Below are 24,572 nucleotides of genomic sequence, written 5' to 3'. Positions count from 1 at the left end.
ACGACAAAAACTCCTGAATTCGTCTCCGTGTGGAAGGGGCCTAAGATTGGCCTTCACTGGAAATAAGGGGCCTAGCCCAAACCCTAAAAAACAGCTCCATACCATCATCCCTCCTCCACCAAACTTCACAGTTGGAACAATGCTGTCAGACAGGTAATGTTCTCCAGGGATCCACCAAACCCAGACTCGGCCATCTGACTGCCAAACAGAGAAGCATGACTCCACAGAACACATTCCCAGTACTCTACAGTCCAGTTCCAGTCTGCCTTACACCACTCCATCTGACTTGGCATTAGCTAGCATGCAGCTAGTCTGTCATGGAAACCCATTCATGAAGGTTCTGTGGGACACATTTGTTTGCTTCTTGCCACGATTATGTAATTATTTTCCATCAAAGTTGTCTCAGTGTTTTTCTGCTTCATGGCATCCTGACACAGTCTGACATTCAAATGGTTTAGTCCATTTGCCTGTCCACACAAACTTTACCATTAACAAGGTGATTTTGTTTTTAGGATTTAAAGCTATATTTGTACTTCAGCATAACTAAATTAAAACCATGTTTGTTGCTGTGATAATATTGTTTTTTTTAATTCAGGTTAAAAATGAAATACCCTTATCACAACTTAGCTTTACAATGGAGCATGATTTCACTGACCTCCAATGGGCCCCCCAACTTGACTGGGCCCCAGAAAGCTCTCCCCTTCACCCCCCTTCCTTTAAGGGTGGACTTGGGTATAAGTGGTGAAAAAGGGTGGACCTCCAGAGATTTTACCTAAGTGTGTAAAATCTTTGGAGCCTGTAGTCTTTTGGCCAATCTGTTCTTCTTTTGCTGTTAATTTCATAACATCCTTCCTCCTTTACTTCCTTAAACAAGTGACAAGGGCAAATCTGAAAGGCTAATTCTTAAGTGAACTGAATATGCGAGATGTTCTGACATGTCTTTGTTGAAGACACAGGGTGGTGATCCTTTGCTGGATTGGATGCTTGGAAAATATGGGGAATATCACGTCACTGCAAGGGGAATTATTGCTTTCTGTTCCCTGGTGGATTATAAATGCACACTGTGTACTTTATTGTATTCAACTGGGGTTTTTACAGGAAAACAAAGATCTCAGTGAGGATGCAGAGGTCTCAAAAACATGATTCAATTGGCTTTTTAATTTGCTTTCTATAACTGAGTGAAAATTGCCGCAGTAATCTGCAGATTTGCTGCTGAGGTTGTCAAATGTGTAGTGCAGTAACCCCCACCACCCCAGAATGTATAAACTAAGAAATAATAAATATCTAATAAGAAGGTAGATTCAACCAATGATGGCAGGTTTATGACCTCTGCTCCTCTGCTCTTAAAATTATTTTTTAAAATCTTCTCTATACTGTGCATATGCCATCATTACTATGTAACATCATGATAAACACTATATTTTACAGCCTGTATCCTCAGCAGTGAAGTGGGTCAGGCTCATATAAACAGTCTGGATGTTCCTTTAGAGCAGCAGGAGCATCACTATCAGCACGTAGCTCACGAGCCGAGCGGCTGCAGTGTGTTGCTGCTACGTGCAGCGCTGCACGCACACACACACACACTAACACAATCACAGAGTCACACACAGAGGACACAGAGGTACAGTCCGACTGGATTATGTAATCAGTGAAGGACTGATCTCCGCCCACAGGCTGCTCTTTGTTATCACCACACTCAGTGCTGCAGCACACAATAAAATGACGTGCAGCATCAAACTGACTGAAGCTGCAAAAACATGAATGCTGCATGAGCAAAAACTGGGATGAAGATATAATTGTCTTGTAATTCCCAGATTTAAAGGACATTTTGGGATTTTATATACATGGTATTTCTATAATGTTGCTGTAATCCAGGATTATTTGATGGTATATGCACTATATTTCATTCAGAATGATCTGCTTTTCTATGCATCACACTGGATAAGGATGCAGCTGCAGGATTGCAGAAGCCTTTACCACAAGTTTGTCATAACCCCCCCCCCGCAATTTAAAAACATACAACATGATTATCAAGGTGGGAAAAAGACAATGTTTAAATTCCCTGAAGATCTGTTAAAAAATGATGCAGAAACAGGAGCATTAATCTGCTCAAACATCCCGGTGCATGTGTGTATTGCATGTCTGTAACTCCTGTTTCCTCCGCTGTCGTCCTGTTTGTAGGTCAAAGGACATAAAATAAAGTCCCATTATGTGGACAGTATCATAAAAGCAGACCACAGCGGTCATGCAGGAGTAAAACTGAGGCTTTATGGCTGCTGTAGTTGTATTTTAGGATTTTATGCGGTACTGTATTGTCAGTTTGAAGTGCAGAAAAGTCAGTAAACAACAGACCTCAGTGGGGTGTGTTCCTGCACGGGTGAGCTCCACCAATCAGAGCAGGGATTCTCACCACGTGGTTCCCTTGTTTACTACTAGGCTGCAGAGCCACTGTACAGGCTGCTGGGAGAACCTGGACCGGATCAGCACCAAATCTGCACATGTATCATATCAGCTTGACATCTAAATAATCTGCTATTGAATTAACAGAAGTATCAAAAATATATGAAATCTTTACAGGAGATGAATTTTTTTTCATAAGAGAGACGCTGTGGAGAGGAAAGCAATCCTTAAAGTATGCAAGCACACTCTCTAAATTGTACAGATAAGTTGGCAACAAACAAATTAGTGAACAGAAGTGTGCATGCATTTTTGTAGGGTGAAAAAACAAAGCACTTCATATCAGGACTTCTATTTTTGTTGTCATGGTGTTAAAACATGAATTGATATTGTTTGATTAAAACAAAGTTTATCTCCTACATTAGTGTCCTAAGGTCATTTTTAGACAGCTTCATTCGATTCATATTTTGAAATATTTTTAGGAATAAGGTGTTATTACCTTGTTGGCAATTTAGCAGGTAATAACTAGGAACTATGGCAATATTAACAAAGTATTTGCCTTGTAACAATGTATCAATTATCACATAATTCCTTGTAATATTGTGGCAATTCTCTGGTAGTTAGGGGGTATTTTACCCCTAACCCTTAAAACTGATTGAAAATTATTCAGGAAAAGATTTACTTTAATTTAGTAGGCTGAAATGAAGAAATAACCAGGCAGTTATCAAGCAATTCATATACAAATCAACATCTTATTTCAAGAAATACTTTGTAAAATACCACCTAATTCAGTGGTTCTCAAACTGGGGTCCAGGGAGCCCTGGGGGTCCGAGAGCCACAGCTTGGGGGTCTGCGAAATAATTCAGAATCATTTATAAAGGTTTGGCCATGTAATTAAAAATCAAATAAATACATAAAGGGACCACAGCACCATAAAACAGCCATACTAAATCAGTCTTTCCCACATAATTCAGCTCAAATATGATAACGAGATATCACATAATTCTATCATTTGTCACGCATATAAAAAGCACAGAGGGCTTCTTATTTGGCTGCTCAAAGGATCGCAGAAAGTAAGAGGCCACACTCAACTGAGCTTGTATTTAGGTTGAAGAGTTTAAAATACAGCATCTAAAAGTACAAATGGCAGTTAACATTGTTTACTCAGCGGGAGGATTATGTGGGGGGTCCTTGGAAAATTTTCTCCCCTTTAAGGGGTCTCTAGCCCCTAAAAGTCTGAGAACTCCTCACCCAATTACAGGTTAGGGTTAGGGTAAGAGTATTAGGGCCAGGGTAGGTGTAAAAAAAACATCTAATCATCAGAGAATTGGCACATTATTGTGAGGGATTCCATGATGAGAAATAGATTCTTATAAGACAAATACTTCTTATTATTTCTTGCCAAAATGCCAACTTATTATAAGGAAATTACCACTGAATTCTTAAGAAATTACTATAAGATTACGAGGTCATTAGGGCCCACTAAACTGAATCTCTGAAGGCATATAAAACTATGTGAAGGCCTCCGTGTCTGGCATTAGCAGTTAAAGACCTGGACATTTTATCCTCTAAAACATTGATTCCCAACCTGAGGTCTGGGACCTCCTGGGGGTGCCAAAGATTTCAGGGTGGGTGTGGGACTTTGTTTAGTCTGAGGTTACCAAAATTAAATTTACATGTATTAAACAAAAGCATGATAAAACAGTAATCAAGTAGTTCAAAATAAGTTATTTCAGAAGGAAAAACATGCAGGGTTTTATCAATGAAATTAAAATCAGTGTTGATTTTTGACAGTAATGTATTGTTTTTCTTTTTTCTGTGGGTTGAGGGCTCAGCTTTTCTTTGGATCAAATAGGCGGGAGTCCAAGGAAAAAGGCTAGGAAACTGCGATTTAGATGATTTAGGTCAGTTTCTCTTCTGACGCTGCTGTTGACAATACTGGTGTCATAACTTCTTGATTTTCACTGGTCAGGAACGGAAATATGACGATAACAGGCCCTGTACTCTCAAAGCTCAACTACTGGAAAGCGCTGTGAGAGTTGCAACAAAAATCAGCTGACACTGAGGACCTTTTAGCATCCTTTACACCAGTGGTTCTCAAACTGGGGTCTAGGGATCCCTGGGGGTCCGGGAGCCACAGCTTGGGGGTCTGCAAAATAATTCAGAATGGCATGTAATAAAAAATCAAATAAATACATAGAGAGACCACAGCACCATAAAACAACCATACTAAATCATTCACTCCCACATAATTCAGCTTTGGGCCCATAAAAACTCAAGTATGATTGTGAGAGAAATGCACACTTACATTAGTTTTGCATTAATGAGTGCTGCCAGCACAAAAAAGACAGCTGTGGATACAGGCCCACCAGCTGTTAGCACAATGCAACAAAAGCATGATATGGGTGTAATACCAATAAGAGCTATAATACTAATTGTAATTTATGTGAAAGTTAAAAGGTAAACACCCGCACACTGCCCAACTTGCAAAAAAAGGTTTGGTGTTTACGTTTTAACTGTTTGCTGGATACCCTGCCCTCCGACGCACCTGTCCTGAGTAATAGATGTGCGAAGTAACCTTTCCATTGTGAATTTATGTGAAAGTAAAAATCCATCTGAGGCATCAACTTTTGATTTCAACACTCAGTGTGCTCTGTGGAAAATTCCCACTTCCCTCATAAATGACTCTGTGTTGACTCACCCCGCAGTAAAGACTCCCCTCCATGACCCTGGCCTGATCCGCTCCACGTTTTGCGTGCAGCCTCTGGCTCTGTGTTCAGACTGGCTGCAGCCTGCAGCAGCAGCAGCTCTCACTCTCAGCCCTGAATGAGCAGCAGTGGACCCACTCAGTCCTCCTTGAAGTGTTGTTGTTTTTGTGCAGGAGCCTGACTCTGAGCAGGTATGTGACAACTGATGCATGCTTTAAATCTCTGCTTCATCTTCATGCTCTTAAAGCACACTCTTCACTGGTTTTCTCTCTTTAAAGATTTCTTCAGTGTTTGCTGAATCTGCGGCTGAAGTTCACAAAGAAAAATGTGACTTCATGACTTCACCTACTGTCCTACTTTAACCTCAGTATACTTTCTCTTGGTCTTTCATTGCAGTCGTTAACATTTTTAGTGGTTTATGACTCAGTTTAAGACACCACTGCAGTAAAAGTCTCTTTTTTTTCTTTTTCCTCTTTTGCCCTTCAGGTTGTTTTGTTGTTTTTCAGACTTGTGACATAATGTGGAGAGAGAGGAAAGTGGACAACAACTGACTTTGGTTTAGGTTCAGACAAAACAGGGCTGAATTGAAATAGTTCACAGAAGCTCAGATCCCAGAATGAGTGGGTTTTTGTTGTTTTTGTGTTCATTGAGGACTCTTGTTGTGGAGGGTGTGAACATGGCACTGAAGGAATGTGATTGGTTCAGAGCTGCAGGCAGAAGGGGGTGTGTTTGTACAGTATGTAAGTGTGCTGTGCATGTCTGCATATGTAATAGCTGGCACACATGTTTGTGTTTCTGCTCCGGTCCACAGGCTTCAGTGAACTTTTGGCCTTTAGTTTTCTGGTTTGGTTTTTCAGTCCCAGTTAGATTGAATTCAGAGAGAGAATTTAAACAACAATGCACCTTTTTGTTTCTGTTTCTCTACACAAAGCTCCATGAAGATGAAGTAGTTTTACTGTTTGGTGCAAAAAAAAACATTGATCCAACAAAGTCCTTTCAGTTGAAACGGAAGCTCAGACTGTGCAACAGGAGTGTGACTGCAATTGATTTGATCTGCTCCAATTTTAGCATTTTAGCTGCTGCAGTCTTGTTGATGTGGAAGCAAAACAGACTAAAACTGGTGAGTTAGTGTTTTAATAACTTTTTATTAAAAAATTCCCTAATTGTGTTGTTTTTTTCACTATCATTTTAATATTTTTTAGTTTTTATTCTGCATTTTGAATCTCCTTGGTGCTAAAATATGCCGTATAGACAGAATAGCTTTGGCTTGTATTGAACAAACACTATTAACAGCACTATTACTGAGCTAGCTTTAAAAGGATCAATCAAATACAGCACTGGTTCCCAACCTGGGGCGCACATATGAACTAAAATCACAATAACACAATTATCAGTTTATACAGAGGTCACTAGGTAAGATTAACATGTTAGAGCACATTTCATTTTGGGTTTACTCAATGAACAATTCAATTTTATATTGATTTTTTGGCATTAATTGATCATTTTCTCTGTCATGGAGGTCATGGGTGGTCTCAGCCTTAAATAGATAAGAGCAGGGCCTCAGAAGAAAAAATGTTTGGAAACACTGTTGAAAAGAATTAACCTTAAAGTGTACTGGAGCAGATTTAAAAGTAGATATTGAGATGATAAACTCATTAAAACCATGTTCACAGAGGGAATATATTCTCCAACATGTATCCTTAATGCCTTGTAAATGTCTTGACAAACATCTTCATAATGCCCCCTGCTGGCCATTAAAAGAAAGCAGGTTTAAAGCATTTACGCAATGGATTCATTTTGTAACTAACTGATTACTTCCAGTTCTGATACAGCACACAGTTAAGGACTCAAACTGGAGCTGAAAGATGATTCACCAAGTGATGAATGATCCAAAATTTTAGATCAGTAATTTCTTTGATTAAGTTATCGTGGATGTTGGAATTCAAGCTAAAACAACCCCTTTGAAAGGCTTTTTGAGCCTCATTTCTAGGGCCCAGAAGTACCTCAGTAAAGACTCATGAACCAGAGGGTGGTTGATTCAAGTACAGGTTTGACCAAGTCTCAAGAGGTGCCAGTCCATACCTCTACTGAGGCGCCCGTGAGCAAGGAATTTCCATACAGTTTGTGCACATGCTAATATTTAAATACCTGTGTGCAGCGTGATCAATAACAGTGCAAAACATTGAATTTCCCCAAGAGGGATTACTAAACAGCATCTCCATTCTATTGTTTGAGGATTTTAATGTTTTTTAAACTCCTATTTAGCATTAAGGCTATATATGCCTGAAAATTAATTCAGTTTCAATTTCAATCACAATATTATTCCTACAATCATGAAAACAAGATCATCATGATTAATAATTACTTTACTATATGCAGTGTTAAGCTGATTGGCCATATGGCAAATATTTTAGTGTTTTGTTTTGTTTTGTTTTTACTTTTTTTGGCCTTGAAAGCAATTCATTTTGTTTATTTATTGTTATCTCATGTCTCACATTTTTTTCCTGTTTTTGTGTTAAACAGGTCAGGAGTTTTAAAGTTTGATAAATTCAACTGATGCAGATGTAGTAAATTCAGAGAGTAGTCATGCTAAATAATTGCCATCTAAATACCAATCAAAATAATTATGAATAGGAATATTGACAAACTCCTTAATTTCAACCTTGCAAAGCAGCCGAATTGCTCCACGTCTATCATCAGGCACATCCATCTTGCAAAGCTCCAATCTGCCCGGTCTGAGAGCGGACCAGAACAATTATTGTTATTTTAGAGGAATGAGTAGTTAGTTACAGGCGGGGTTTAATTGTACTGGAGGCTGATAGCAATGGCAGCTCCCAGTGTAGCGTTTAGCCCAGATGTAGCTTTAGTGTAGCAGCAGTTTTATCAGAACTGAACCACATTTCTTAATCAAAACAAGAGCAAAGAGCCACACTGACATTCTCATGACAAAAACAGATGTTCTGTCTCTTCTCCTGACCTGCTTCGGTATGAGTTTGATCCACCAACTTTCTCTACAGTTCATAAACTATGAATGCACCTCCCTGCCAAGCTCAAGTTGCCTTCATCCAATCACCCTGAGATTTTTTTGTAAAAGTCCTGCTCTTCCCAAATGCTTTCTATGGGAGGTTTCCCAGAAGAGTGTGAGATAAATTGGATTTATGACACAGTCTATCGGGTGCGTCTGGTTAATGCTGAATGACAGCAGGACTTTGAATTCGTCAAGAGGGATTGATAAAGTCTGTAGAATTGTTTGTTTTTATGCTTTTATCCCGTATTTGTTGCAGAAAGCATATCTGTAACATTTAGTCTTTGTGTCTTACAAATCAAGCAGTTTGAAGGCATTGCAGTTACCTCCAAAAAATAAAAATGAAGACTTTTAAGAATTGTTCTTAAAAAATAAGTTTGTGAGAGAATAATGAAAATGATTTTATAACCTCGACGGGGATTACTGGTTAAAAGATGGATGCGCTGTCCCAATGTGATGGTGAGATCTGGTGAGTCACTGATTTACTGGGAACCTTTAAGAGGGGAAGGGGGGTATCATGTTGCCATGGCAACAGTTAAGCAGTGAAGGTGTTGCAATAGCCTACTCCTCAGTGTAAGCAAATGTAATGTAATAAAGACAGCAAAGCCATCTGCCCGGATCATTTTAATCCTCTGTTTAGTTAACGACTAACACACACCTACACTCACACACAACAACACACACACACACACACTAACTGTAAATGACTCTGCAGCCTGTGAGTCACTCAGATCTGTCTAACCTAGAACAAGTCCAACTGTGAACACTTAATCTAGAGCAGAACTTTTCCCAGCATTGGGGCTCTTTATTACTGGATCGTGAAACTGATCTTCTGTGCTTACTGTTAAACCTGGAAGCTCTGGGTTTAGAGTAGATGGCACAGGCAGAACCCGACGTTGCACGGTTTGAATGTGGTCTGGTTGCAGTTTAGGCTGGAGTTTGTTATTACTAACATTTAAGGTGGTGTAACTGCTGAGATATTATCAACACATGCAGGATTTACACCTAGTCCTCCATAAATACAACTGTTTTGAAAGGTGGGATAACTTTGAGGATGATCAGAAGCACGACTCGTCTTTGCTGCTTAACTTTAAATAAATATTTAGAGGATGTGTCTCGATGATCCACCTCCTTGTCTGTGACTTGGCTGATCTAAAGTTAGTTTAGGACAATGTTTTCAGTATGGCAGCAGCTGCAGATTAGACTAAGATGCATCCACACATGCAATCAGTGTTTTTCAATACTTCTTTAGGTGTAAGCCTCCCAAAAATTCCAACCTTTCCCCCATGTTAGAGCACATTAACAGAGCAGAGTTTGTTTAAATGTTTACTTCTTTCACCTGTTAAAACCCTCTTCTGTGGTGTAAGAGATGGCTCCATTAAACTGATCAGCACAACAGATAAACACTGATGACTGGTATCTGGTCATGCCCCATTACTGTGTCATGAGGGCTGATATCTGCTACACTGATGGTGAAATGATGCACCGGTGCGTCCCTACCAGTAACCAGATGGCTGATTTCACAACACTTTCTCCATCATTTTCTGCAGTCAATGGTGGGAACTGACTCTAAAGCAGATCTTCCCAAAGTGTGGGCCAGAGGTGGGACGCCAAAATGTTATTTACAATACCTTGAAACCATAGGAATTAAGGAAAATTAAAAAAAGATAGATCACATTTTTTTGATATATAAAATAGTTGAGTAAATGCTACTGGTTTTAGTCCAAGCAGTAAAGAATGTATCAGTATTTAGAGACATTATTTAGGAAGAGTTTTCTGGGCCATAAAGTACTTTAACTGAGATAAATATTAGCTAAGAAAATGTGTCTTTATAGATGCCTCATTAAAACAAAATAAATGGCAGTGGATTATTATTTGTAAACACTTTACAAGCAATGTTAATGCATGTGAAAGGAAAGCATTTGCATTCCCTGATTTTGAGACAAAAACATGATAAATTAAAGTTAGATATGTAAGTCTCATGTCATGGTTGTACGAGGATTTTTGTGGACCACTGACGATTTTCTCGATTTGGTCTCTGATTCAATTAAATTCAAATCAAGCAATTTATTCACAAAACCAATAAAAATTCAATATAATCCATCGTGATAGTTCATAAAAGCTTATTTGTGAAATAAGACTCCCAGAAGCTACATGGAGCTTGTTTAAGGTTTAACATCATTGAGCTGCAGCATTGTGAAGTTTGGGAAAGCAACCACTGGCAACTTTCGCCACCAGTTTGGATCCACCCATGAAATGTGTCATCACCGTCCTGTACACACACCATGACTGTCGGTAATGCAACAATGGCGTAAACTGGCATCGCCTCCAGGTAACAAATGAGTAACTAACAGAAACGGTAGATATTAAGTGGTGATTCAGTACTGAGTAACTACCCAGTATGATGATCAACCGAAAGTGATCAGTCCTTTTAATCTGATGTGGCGTCATTCAGTATCTACCTGTTAACTGCTGGTTAATTGTTAGGTCCCCCCAACTTATGTAACTGTTGTTATCCACTGAGTAAAGATAAATACAATTAATAAGTTACCTACCATCTACATGTTACTCCTCTGCTCTTCTCTGGTCTCAACTCTGTCATTTTCTTTTCTCTCCTACCTTATAACATTGATAGAGTAGGGGGAGGTAGAGCCTCAAGTGCTAGCCCAGGTCAGGGCACTTAAACCTAACTCTGCCTTTCTAGCTCCCTCTTGGTTCATGTGAAATGTCTGTACTAGGAAAAGTTGTCTTTTTTAGTTGTGATTATGAATGATGATAGGGAAGGTAGTACAGCATCATCATAATCTGGTGCGTTGAAGGTGGCAGTGATGTTTGGTGGCGTGGTGGGTGGTCAGAGCTAGAATGTGGCTGCTTGACCCTTGGATGCTGAAGATCACCGTTTAGCCCTCTGAAGGTGTTGTTGGACTAACTGAATGAAACACTAGCAAAGGGGGGTCCAGCTGGACAACCCTGGTGAAGTGCTGGCTTTTTGCTGCCCATCAGTCTGCATAGTTGACTTATGGGGGCCAATATACCAGCCAGAATGTCCATGTGGGCGCCCTATGGGTCCAGTATCCATCCATAAATCCATGCCCCGTCTGGAGATATTCAAGATAGATCTTACTCGTAGTAAACATGGGTGATTGCAGGATCTCTAAATGGGGCCTATATGGGACTCCTATGAGCTGACTCACACTTGCACATCGGCAATCACAGGTGGGGCCACCATGGAACTCATATGGGACCCATACTGTAGCCCATATATAACCCATGTGGGGCCCACAAGGACATGCTGGCTGGGATGAAGGGCTTAACTGGAGTCAGGGATTTACTTAGAAATTATCCCTTCTGTAGGGCACAAATAGTATTTACTAAAAAAAAAAACAACAAAAAAAAAAACAAACTCTGTTAAACTAGCTGTTCTTTGCCCACACCTCGTAACTATACCAATATTTGTGTACTATTTGGCAGATTGATACCAAATGGTATATTAGTCATGTTATGATACTTCAAAACACAGCTAAAAAAACAAAACATATTTTGCCAATTCAAATTAATTTGACTTAAATATACATTGCAAAAGTCTCTTCTACCAGCAGATGGCGCTATCTGATTTTAGTTTCTCTTCTTTGACATCGATAGGTGAATAAGAGAAGGGCAGACATATATGATAGAAAAGGAGGGAACATTTTGAGGTGAAAAATTCAGATATATGCATGTTTTATTAGTGACTATATCATAGAATTAAAATCAATTGGTATACGTAATGGAAATTTTGTCAATTATTATAAGAAAGCTGAATTTTTTTTTTTTTTTTTCATAAACTGACTCCAGGGTCACGTGTAAGAAAAAAAAGTTGAAAATAGAGACAAAAAAAAAAGAAAAAAACTATAAAACTATATGATTGTATAAGGGCTATAGGTAAGGAATGGATACAAACCAACTGAGGAAATGATCATTTTCATTGTTCTGAAGTTAATTTCCTGTCTAAAAATGATTGGTCAGAACAACAACCCTTCCTCTAAACCAGGGGTTCTCAACCTTTTCAGCCCCCCCCCAATAACCCTGAGACCGGGGACCCCCACTGGACCTGAAGGTGGCTGAACACAGCCATGCACATTCAAGAATAGTCATGTGGAGACAAGGCCGCCCATAAGGGGGTATAAAGGGGAGAACTTTCTGGGGCCCTGCCAGACTGGGGGCCCATGGAAGTCAACAAAATCGTGGCCTATTGTAAAGTGAAGCTGTGATATCCATATTTTATATTTAACCTGAAAAAATAACCACTCCTATCAATTAAACATGTTTCTTTTTTAAATCATTTGTGTAGTATATAGCCTTCTTAAAAATGTAAATCCATTTTGTTATAAAAATAAAATAAAATTGGTTAAAATTTTTAAAAATGTGTTAGTAATGGCAAAAAATTGTGGAAAAGGTGGTGACATTTGATCTTAAAAGTAGCAGAAATGGGTTAGGATAGGCAAAAATCATGTAAGAATGGCAAAAAATAACCGAAAAAAGGCAAAAATGCGTACAGTGGCTAATATGGGCATAAATAGTGGTAAAAGGGAATCAAAAAGTGGCTGAAAAGGCTTTAAGTTGGCAAAAATGGGTGGAAATATATAGAAAAATCGATATAAACTGGCAAAATAGTGCTAATTAAAAAGAAAAAATAGGCAGATACTGGCAGAAATTGGTCAAAATTGGCAAAAATTGGCATATCAGATAGTGAAATGTGGATAAAATGGGGAAAAATAGGCATAACAATTGTAAAATTGGGTTAATAGTGGCAATAATGTGTCAACAGATGCAACATTAGGCTTATGTGTCAAGAATTGTTTTAGAAGTGGCAAAAACAAGCAGAAAAAAGTGGCGGAAAGAGTTTAAAATGGCAAAAATGAGTGTTAAATGACAAAAATGTGTCAAAATTTGTGGGAAAAAATGATGAAAACTAGTTAAAATTTGGCAAAATTTGTGCAAACTGACAACAGTGGAATTTGAAAAATATTCTCAGTTTTTCTAGGGAAACTGGAGACCCCCTCTTAGTGTCATGACCTCCAAGGGGGTCCCGACCCCAAGGTTGAGAACCTCTGCTGTAAACTCATTCTGTTTGTGTTTCAGAATCAGACTTCATTAACGGACATTCAGCTGCTATCAGACAGACAGACATGCTACCAAAGACTCGCTTAGGGAAGCGCTCTCCTCTTGGTGCATTGGTGAGCTCCACCTGCCCAGCAGGCCAGGAGACAGGTGAGACCAGCATCACCATGGCAACAGCAGCAGGACAGCAGCCCATTAGCAGAGTTAAAGTTCACCCAGGAATGAAGGTGAGATTTACCATCAGCATTTACATTCAGGGAGAGCAGCCATGCATTGTTTCAGCCTGTCACAACAAGCTGTGTTTGTTTCCTCTCTCAGGTGTATTTCCAGTGTGTTGGAGGAGCTGAATCTTCAGGTGTGGTGGATCAGCTGGAGCAGAGTGACCTGTCAGTGTCTCCGTCATGCAACAGATCTGTCTCTTCCTGCATCGACGTCCCTAGAAGGTCAGACCTCATGCCACATGTTTGTGTATCTGTGTGCTGTTTGCTGTACATAAAATTGACCTCCTCTGCTCTGCTCTCCTCTCCTGCAGTCAGAGGAGTCCAGAGGAGGTGGACATGGATGAGCTGATGGCAGCAATGGTCCTCAGCAGTTTGTCCTGCAGCCCCCTGCTGCATAGCCCCGCCCTCAAAGACACACCAGGTACAACAACAACAAGAATACTCAACAAACCAAAAAACAACAATAAAAAAACAATAGTTATGGCATAAACCAGCTCAAGTAATGACCGATAACAGATAATAGTAAAAAAAAACAACATAAAGTCAATAATATACAATCAAAATCAACAAAATTCACACATCAAAATATCAGCAAACATAATTATGAGCTACTGCAAAGCATAAAAAACACCAAAATGAAAAGGAAAACAGTGTACTAAAATGACTGGGCTGCACAGTGGTGCAGTGGTTAGCACTGTTGCTTCAAACCAGAAGGCTCCTGGTCTGAATTCCAGTTAGGCCTTTCTGTACAGAGTTTTTGAATGATGTCCCTATGCATGCATGGGTTCTCTCCGGGTACTCTGACTACCTCCCAAAGACTAAAGACGTGCTTGTTAGGCTGATTGGTGACTCTGGTGATCAGTCCAGGGTGCACCCCACCACTCACCCAATGACAGCTAAGTCTGACTTCAACCCCACAAAGTCCTGAATGGGATAAGCGGTGTACTGTTTACTGCACTGGAGTGATGTATTGCCTTAACCCTCCTTGGTATGTGTTTGCTTTGTGCAGCTGCCATGTTTTTTAGCTCAGATGACCATGTGGGCTACAAATATTAAAACCCTTTCACCACTCCCTCCACTTGTCAGTTATAAAATCGACATAAAGCGCCTGCACACCTGCTTTTCAATGTGTTGACTCTACTGTCATAATATGCCGCAGTTTACAGCCCATAATCTGTAACTCAAAAGCCTGATAACACCACTAACAGACACAGAAACCTTTACAGCTCTTTAATATGCCAACAATCTGGCATCAATCTGGATAGAGGCAATTAGAATCACCAAAACACTGCACCTAATAACAGTGAGTAGCACAGCAATAAAACAATTCAACAGGAGCCTTTACACTTATGTATCACCATGTTTTCCTTGTCCATTTCATCCAAAATCCAATATAATGTGGATATTTGGTCTGTGGCCTTTGGGGATTTTTCAATCAGTAACAGATAACTTTTATGAAAAATAACTAATGATGGATTACTTGAATTGTAACGGTACACTGGTGCCATGGAGTAGTGAGGTTTTAAAAGTCACATATTATGCCCCTTTAAGACAAGTTTATATTTGTCTCAGCAGTTCCCAAAACATGCCTGGGAAGTTTTTTGCTGAAAAAACCCTCCAGTATTGGATTTTTGCATGTCTAAAAAATCCCTCTGTTTCAGCCCTGCTCAGAACGAGTCATTTCTGTGTCTGTGGCTTTAAATATTAATGAGCTGTCTGCCCCCGCCCATGACTCCGCCCCTCTCAGGAAATGGATGTGGCTTAATGGATGGTTCTCCTGATCCACTTCTCAGCTGAGGCTCAGGAGAGGACGGCCGAACTTTCTTCCAAGTGGGGAGGGCCAAACGAACCTAGGGGTGGTGCTTACTCCCCACATGATATTATGAGGGAAAATCTGAGAATGGCTTGTTACAGCACACATTTTCTGAAAGGGGGAGGGAAAGGATTTTTCTGATTCTTGGGGGGATTGTGGACAGGCTAAGGGAACATATTTTTTGTCAGAAAAGCCTGAAAAAGTCAATTTTCCATAATATATGACCTTTAACATCTTATACAGACTTTCTTTAAACTCTCTCTGTCTTCCAGCTCCTCCGATGGACTGTGGAGGCGGCGAGCTCTCAGACAGCGGCAGCAGCGGCTACTGGAGCGTTGGCCACTGCAATGGAAGCCCCGCCCCCTCTCCACCAATAACAGAGCCCGCTGTGAGCCCTGCTACACCCTCTGATGAAGGCCTGGACATGGAGCTGGAGCAGGTTCTGTTTGATGAGCCAGCACCTCGTAAACGCAGGGTGAGCTGATTTTACTGTGGTCATTGGTCAAATTAAACACCGACAGAGACGGCGAGTGCTGAAGGTTGTTTCTTCTTCCTGCAGAACTCGGTGAAGTCAGCATACAAGTGTCTGTGGCCAAACTGTGGGAAGGTGCTGACCTCAGTGGTGGGAATCAAACGCCACATTCGGATAACACATCTGTGGTAAGACTCGCCTAAACGACAGGGATGATGATTCACTTCAGAGAGAGTTTTGGGTTTATATGGAGGCCTGATCCTGACAAGAAAGCCAAAGATAGTTAGATGGCAACATCAGAACCTTTAACTGCCTGCCATGTTTATCTCAGTTATTATCCATGAACAATGACACTTTTGTGACCTGTTATTTAAAGTAGTGGACTTTTCTAATCCAGCATGTCCTCCTACAGTCGTGGTGGCGAACACGAGCGTTGTTCCCGCAGCGAGGAGGATTTCTACTACACTGAGATCAACCAATGGGATCAGCAGCAGCAGCAGCAGACTCAGCCTCTCCTGTGCAGCCCCGCTCCTGCCTCACCAACATCCTCCTCCTCCTCACCTCCGAGCCCTCCTCCTCCGTCTCCGCCATCTCCACCTTCTCCTCCAGGCTACAACAGTCTGAGTCGCTCCGCCCCCTCCACCCCTGGCAGCCTGTGGCAGGTCCAATCAGAGCACTCCTACCAGGTAGGGTGGGGCTTATTATCCGTGACTGACAGCGATTGGCGTTATTTATCAGTAAACTACACATAATTGTGTTCATCACTTTAAATGGGTTGTTTTTAGACAGTTTAGGTGAAAACAAGGGCTGTCAAGATTAATTGGAATGGATCCACAATAAGTATTCATTTTGGTTTTCATGATTAGTCACATGCTTTATTGTCCCCTTCTTTGGTTATTCCAAGTCAGCGTGTCCCTGCAGCCACGATGATGTAAAAAAAAAAGTCCACAACTGCTCCTTAATGTGTTCTTAAAAACTCACAGCTCAGAAGCAGAAGTCGTCTGCATGCAGTTATCAAACCTTTATCTGTCTACCAACACCTTATTTCCCCTTCAGTCCATAGCAAGTTCCTTTTTCCGTGTAAAATTTCTGTCATAATCTTCAATCAACCTGGTAATGCAGGTCTAAACTCAAACAGGAAGTCAATTATACACTTAAAGGGAAATAGAAAAATCTAAAATGAAACAAAAACAGTTTTGAATTAAAAAATAGTTTAATTTGAAAATTATATATAACGAATGCAATTTATTGCTGTTGATTGTGATTGCTTGACAGCCCTACTATTTTTATAAAACATACATTTTTTTTAAATATCAAACATCCATGTTTTCAATAAGAAAGAAAAATAAAATCTTGTATTATTTTTTTTAAATTCAGATATGTCAAATCAAATGTTGGTTTTAAATTCTTGTGTCAAAAGCAAATAAACTAAAAAAGCTCTTTTTCTAGACTTTGTGTTTTAAAAACTTAACAGCAAAATAAAAAAGGATTATAATCATTGTACCTGAGACTTTTTATCTATTTTATTGATATCACAGACATTGGTTTATATTTGAAATTTCATCCTTTTCTCCCATTGTGTTGTTGTAAAAGACAAAGATGATGAATTGCAATTTTATTTGGCCTTAAATAAGACCTAGAGGACAAACACAACTGTTTTTACTAAAGCATGACTTCGCACATGGTAAATTAAGTTGTGTGTCTCTTGTTTGTTATTTAAGCTTGAATGTCTGAATTAGATTATTTGTGTTTTTTTCAGGCTCCAGTCCCGAGTCTTGTGATGTCAACAGCAGTTCCAAACACCGCCCCCTGTCGCTGGACGGCCACGCCCACCACTTGTGTCCGACCTGTGAGTATTCAAATATAATAAATTTAACAGTGAATCATGGGTATACAGCCAAAAGAGTGCCATAAAAAACTCCATCATAAAGGAGCAAATATGGAATAGAGTTTAAACCCCAACCCCCCCATTTTTCAGTGATTTATCTCCAAAAGCTCTACAGATGTTATTCTTTTTATTTTACCCCCAAAATTAGATTTATTGCTTGCTTTAGGAATTAGAAAAGATCCAAGTATTTTAACCAATAATTTAAATTTAATCCAGTTAGTTTATAATAGTAGGAAATGTGAGAATCTGTGTATAAACCAGAAGAATAAAAGCAGGTAAGTTAACTAAACAAAAGCAGGCGTGTGCCACGAGTAGTAAGCACTGTCTTAGAAAGTGATGGCATTCTTTTGAATGTGTTTATTAAATTAAATTATTCACTGTATTTCTATCCGTACAAATCATGACAAATTAATGAAGCAATACAGGTAGTTTTAGTCACATGTAGTCATTTCTACTCTTTATAGCTCTAGTCTAGTTTTAGTCCATAAAGAGTCTTTACATTTTAGTCTTAACTTTTAGTCAAAGCTTTTTTTCTCTCTTCTGAATCTGTTTTTCAAATCATTTTAGTGTGTTCTCTGCACCGTGCTATCCTGGGATCCCTGCTTTCTACAGCTGAGAGGCAGAAGAGATACAGACGCATTGTATTTTGACAGATTTACCCACAGTGGAGAAATATCATGGACTTTGAGTGTCAGATGAAAACTACATTACATTTTAATGTCTTTTTAGTCATCTTGACAAAATCTAAACTTACCTTTAGTCAGTTTTAGTCAGCAACATCTATTTTTGGCTAGTCTTTGTCTAGTTTTTAGCACAGAAAGTGCGTTGAGGAACGTTTTAAGCTATAGTTTTAGTCAACAAAATTAACACTGCTTCATTTTTACAGTTTAGCACTGTCTAACTTTGCTGGAATATATTCATTAATAAAGTTTTGGCTTTGTAACATCACTGATTAGTTCACTGCAAGTAAGCATGAATTCACATGCAGTTTTAATGGAAATTTCTCTGCATCTTTCGGATGAAAAAGATGCATATTTGCTGACATTTTAAAGTGCAGACAAAAGCTAATAGGCTTCTTTGACATTTAAAGAAAGCTACTAACCCATTGCAACACAGACAAAATAGATGATAGTAACTTAAGTCCCAATAACAAAGCAATAAACCAGAGTTGAGGAATGTGAGGTAACATCTAGGATCACCATTAATATTTCAAGATGCATAATGGCTTGTTCAAGATCATCTCAGTAATATACTTGTAATGGAATAAAAAAAACATCATCATGATGTGTTTAAATATAACGTCACCAGAAAGAAAATCTATGGGCCATGACTGGAAAGCTGAATAAATTCAGTTTTTAGGGGGTGGATATGTTTATGTTTGTTTTCCCAACAACCCAGAAATAGACAGAACTGCTGGAATTGAAATGTGTTTAAATCTAAACATTGCCTACTCAGTAATTAACATTTCTGTAAAACCTGTACTGTTGTCTCGTCTTCGGCTACATAGTAGTAGAGTATTAACAGGGATATCAATAGGAATTTAGATGCTGTAGGGATATCGATAAGGGCATCATACCAATGAAAATGTATGTTCCAAATACCTGCTTTTCATTTATAATACACCATAAAAAGTATTCCAACTGCAGTCAGCCTGGCCCCTGAGCAGGGTATGATTACCGTTGCTCTAAAACAAACAGACAGTGTGCAGCAGAAAACCTGCAGACTGCTGGGAAATGCTGCAAACATCATTCAGTGTCTTCATAGTTCTCTACTGTTTTGTTTCGATAGAAGAAGTATGGTTAGGGGGATTTCCTGACTTTATTAAGTTTAAATCATTTTCTAAATCTCCTTTAAATGCCAGCTTCAGCCCTCACTCTCTCCTCTGATTCACTTCTTCTCCTTTCTCTCTGTCCCGTCCCTTTACAGCAGTCTATTGTTTATTTCCTCCAGCAGCACAGAGAAGCCTGTTAAATCTGGTTTTACTCTAAAGGGGGGCGGAGAGTATGCGCTCCTCCCTGATGGTTTTCATTCAGCAGGAAAATCCCCTCCCGGATGGTTTGTTTGTGGTCACATTTTCCATCAATCTGCCAAAGTGCAGCGCCGCCACCTGCAGGCGGAGGGAGCAAACTTCAGGATGTTTTTCACCAGAGGGAGCAAACACAAAGGACATTAGGAGTAGAGATACAGAGGGGACATAAGTGAGGGAAATAAAGAGGAACAACCAGGACAGAAAAACACATTAAAAATAAAAACAGAGACCAACAAAGACAGCAGAGACAGGGAACAAGGAAAAGGTCAAATAAACAAACTTACTCCTCTTCTTCTCCTCCTCAGGGTCTGACGTTTCGGGTGCGATCAGTCAGCGTAGGAGAGCAGTGGCTGCAGCAGCAGCACAGCACCCCTGGGAGGTCAGTGTTTATCCTGCTTTTTTTCTCAACATGTTGTTGGGACTGGTGACTAAGAGGTCCAGAAAATTTTGGTTGATTTAGCCAGCAGTTATGCATCAAAAAAACTCAAATCTAAACAAGTTTTTGGTTATTGGTCTAGTATAGTGTCAGAATTAGGCTTTGCAGGTCTGGTTTTGCTCAATGTTTCTGCCTGGTGTTTCTTCTTTGCTGTTGTAACTTTGCTAAATGTTTTGGATGTGTGATATTAGACTGTGCTGATATCCACTGTGCTGACATTTCCCAACTCATTTTCACCGAGTTATACCAATGCAGCAGAAATTTTCAGAAATGCTGATACCTTTATTGTGCTCACAATATCCATCCAGAATCAAGTTAAAGTTAAAGAGCACAGTTGAGTTCTGCTTTTTTGTGTCATGAGATTTGAAGGAAATAAAAGATATTTTTGCCATCAGTGAAGAAACACCTAAACCCACTCATGTTCTTAGTGTTTGCCCCCACAAGTCAATCAGCAGACTGATAGGTGGGATCAGCTTTTCAGGCAAGCAGACTTTGATGGAGAAAACAACCAAAGCTAGTTATTTAAGCTCAATTTTCAGCCTCTACAGCTTTACAAAGTAAACCTTTCACACCAACTGTAGCTTGCTTAATTATCAGCCAGGAGAAGAGCAAATCTACCCATTTTCTATGCAGCTTGTCCCATTTGTGGTTGCAGGGCTGACATATATAGAGACAAACAACCGGCCACACTCATACACCATTTAAAGTCTTCAATTCACCTTGCAAGCATGTCTTTAGTGGTGGGAGGAAGCCAGAGTACTGGGAGAGAACTCACGCATGTACACGGAAAACATGCAGCAAACTCTGCACAAAAGGCACTAACCAGGACCCAAACCAAGCGTTCTTTTTCTGTGAGGGAACAGCTCCAACCCCTGTGCCAACATGCAGTCCCTAGAAGAATAAAGCAACAGCCATAAACCTTCCTGGATGACAAATTTATATTCAGCTCTTCTGGTCAACGCTGGTTTATCCAATTTAGTTGAAAGATGAAGAAAGCTGGGTAAAACAGTCAACCATTTTTAAGCCTCTTTTAAGTTTGAATCCATGATCCGGAAAAAGTGTCACACACTCAAAACATGCACACTATGAATGTTGCATTTTATTTGTATTCACTGCAGATTCGTAGAATGTGGCAAAGTGTTTCCTACTGTGATGAAAATTAGCAGTGAGGATAATTCTGTCTCTGTCACTTAAAAACAACACTGGGTTCATCCACCCTGACAGAGAGCTTCGTACGACACTAGCTTGCACATCAACGCCGTGCCAAGTTAAAGAGATGGAAAGCAACTTTAAATCTCTCTCTTTTACGCAGCTGAAACTAATTCTGTATCTGTTATATACTGTGGTTGACGTCCACATTAATAATGGGGAATCATGGTGTTAAAGGAGAGTTTTCAGTGCAAGAGAGGGAGAAAGAAGGGAGAGTGAGAAGGGAATCAATCACCCATCTATGTGATTTGGATTGATACAAAAAATGCAAACCTGTTTTGGCGTCAGTGTGCAAACATAATTATAGAAACATAGGATGATTTTTTTATTTGATATAAAAAACCTGACTCAGTGTGTGAAGGCTTAAAGGCAGGGAACTCTGAATAGGGCGTGATGCAGACTGCAGGCATCTGTGAGCCACTATCCTAAATCAGAAATGTACTGAAGGAGTGTTGTGAAGTCCCACTGGTGGCAGCAGTAGCAGTTTGCACGCCAACGCCACTATGTAGCTTGGGATCTCTACTACTCAACAGTTTCCACTGAAGTGTTTCTCCTTTCTCTTTCTTCCTGTTGAGTCTCCATTTGTAGAAGATGTTTCTCTATGTACTCTGGCTCATTACAGTATCCCCTCGTATTCACAGTAAATGTCACTTTATTGTCACTAAAGTTGAAATTGCTCTCTTTTTAGTTTAGAGTGTTGTTGTCTCTGTTGAGGCAGCAGACCCAAAGAGCTGATCAGATACGCTGAAGCGTGCATCGTAAAATAGTGCCAAACAGAGAGGTTTTCTGGGGGACAATAAAATTTTTTTATTTTTGGTCCATTTCTACCTAAAACTTGCTGATCTGTACCCGTCCTCAGCACTGTATAGCCTAGCTTCCCACACACTGAAATCTCTGAATGCTAATGCCATTACAATCACCAAGTACCTTAAACAACCCAACTTCAAAAATACTGAAATATCCCTTCAAGTCTTACCTGTCCAGAGAACTGGTGAACTTCATCACAGTATTTTATCAGCTTCATGAGACTCAAAACCATTTTCTCTGTGTCTGCTAGGAGGATTCGTGGTGAAGCCAAGAAGTGTCGCAAAGTTTACGGCATCGAGCACAGAGACCAGTGGTGTACGGCCTGTCGCTGGAAGAAAGCCTGTCAGCGCTTCCTCGATTAAAGACGAGGAGGAACAAAAAAAGACTGAAGCAGGCTGTGGAAATCAGCCTCACCTGGTGGATGTTTTATACTTTCTTACATCAGACATACTTTTCCCTAATTTTTATACTCTTTTTACATCATCTAGAAGTGTCTTTTTTATGTTTTATGTGTCTTTTGAATGTATTTTGTAGATGTCGTGTCCTGTCAGTGCAGCTATTCTGATTATGAAGCAGCCAAGTGAGAATTTTTTGTTGTTGCGTCCGGCTGACTTCACTAAGGTATTCTCAGTAAAACCAGCCAGAGACGCCAGGATCCAAATGTGCTTTGTTTATTGTCCGACTCAAAAATTTTCATTTTTATGTAGCAGGTCATTTCTGCTGGGTTCTCATGCCGAGTTGAGAGGAGAAAAAATTGAGCTATAGGTAAACTGTAAAAAGTATACAAAGCATCCCTGATGTTCTTAAGTTTTCAAGCCTCAAGTTTTTCCAACTGTATCATGGATTTTTAGATGACCTTAAGAAGTCATCAAAAAAGATGAACACTTTTTCAGTACCACGCTTAAGAACAACACAATCTCAGTTATTAAACGTTCGGTGGTATTCCAGAGTACTGAAGCTAACTCCATAGCTGATACAGAGCTGCTGCAACAGAACACTGCATTGAGCTGCCACAGTGACCATTAGAAGAAGTACAGCTTTAAGGTACTTCTTTATTTTCCATCCTAAAGCTGGCTGTAAAACATCACTCTAACAAGGAGCGGGTAGTGTGGTATTAAATCTATCACAAAGAGTATTATCAGAAGTATTTGGTGAAAATATCTCACAGCATTCCTGAATCAAATTCAGTGCAGCCCTGATCTCATGAGGCAGCTAAAAATGTTTATAAGAACCTGTAAATATAAAAGAAATCCCTCTGGACATGCTGCAGAATAGTTTAATAACTTTGCCTCTAAATCCTGTAACCTAACTAAGATTTATACATATAACTAACATAAGTGTCATATTTCAATATTTTTTTTTTTACATTATCTTAATGTAGTTTGAGCTTTCGCTCTGGCTCTTTACATGGCAAAGTCTCATTATATCTTCTGTAGCTGTTAAATAACACTGAGTTCAAATTTGTACAACAGCTGGATGTAAACAGGAAAAGTGAAAGAATAATTTGGATTTTTGCTGCTGCTTTCTGAATATTTACTGTTGATGTTGTTATGATTATGCTCACTTAAAGTTTGGACCTACTGGTGCTAAAAAGGCCACTTGATTCATCTGCAGTTTGTAAAGAAATGACTCTGGAGCGTCTGAACCTTGACACAACAAATCAAGCTTTAAGGTGCTATTGTCTCCATTTTCACAAGAACTGATGGAACATTTAAGGCCTCTTATTTGTTTATTAGCACTTTATTTTCACCTTCCTCATAACTATCTACAAAATCAGCAATCTAACATGTAGAAATTAGTCAGCACACACTGTTTTTGTTGACATGTGGTGCAAAAACCTACATTTAAGAAAGTGTATTTGTCTAATTTTTGTCAAAAGTATCTCATTATACTTAATATAAACATACAAGTTGACCCAACCACCTTTTTTTAGATGTACAGAATATTATATATGAAATTTGCCAGTCATATCCCCCAAAGGGGGGGGGCTTGGGAATCAAAAGCTACTAAATGAATTGGTCAACGGACAGAAATTTTTATCAAATAGAGTGAAATAAAATAATGGGGGTACCCTGCTTCTCCCTTAAAAATGTCCAAATGGCGGAGCACGCTGGTAGTCGGTTGGTTAAGGCGCGCACCATGTACACGGATGGCCCCGGTTCAAGTCCAGCCTGTGGCACCATTTCCAGCATGTCTCTTCCCTGTTTCTGAGTCTATCCACTGTCCTCCTCTATCTTATAAAGGCCCAAAAATAAATCTTAAAAAAAAAAAAATGTCCAAATGGTATAGTCCAGGACTGCTTAGATATTTGTAAAAATGGTGCAACATTTGTTGATTGGCCAGCCAGTTAAGGGGGGCCCTGTACAATATCCATGCTGGGGCCCAAAATCCCTAGCTACGCCCCTGGTACTCATGACTATGAGACATTAGATATGGAAATAAATCAGTGTAAATATTTCTTTATGAG

At 39.5% G+C, this 24,572-nt stretch overlaps 1 protein-coding gene across 1 annotated transcript; it reads left to right on the top strand.

Moving 5' to 3' along the window:
* The first annotated feature begins 5,185 nt into the window (after positions 1-5,185).
* On the top strand, positions 5,186-24,355 carry znf395a (zinc finger protein 395a). The gene is made up of 10 exons (XM_041794903.1): positions 5,186-5,296; positions 13,252-13,457; positions 13,549-13,673; positions 13,763-13,872; positions 15,537-15,739; positions 15,824-15,924; positions 16,149-16,422; positions 17,496-17,585; positions 19,959-20,032; positions 22,356-24,355. Exons 2-10 carry the CDS (start codon positions 13,299-13,301, stop codon positions 22,465-22,467), a joined length of 1,248 nt encoding a protein of 415 aa, XP_041650837.1. The 5' UTR covers positions 5,186-5,296; positions 13,252-13,298; the 3' UTR covers positions 22,468-24,355.
* Positions 24,356-24,572: the final 217 nt, after the last annotated feature.

Source organism: Cheilinus undulatus, linkage group 1, assembly GCF_018320785.1.
Source record: "Cheilinus undulatus linkage group 1, ASM1832078v1, whole genome shotgun sequence".
Classification (NCBI taxonomy): domain Eukaryota; kingdom Metazoa; phylum Chordata; class Actinopteri; order Labriformes; family Labridae; genus Cheilinus; species Cheilinus undulatus.
The sequence above is the reverse complement of the archived record's forward strand: the minus strand, read 5'-3'. Positions and strand labels throughout refer to the sequence as shown.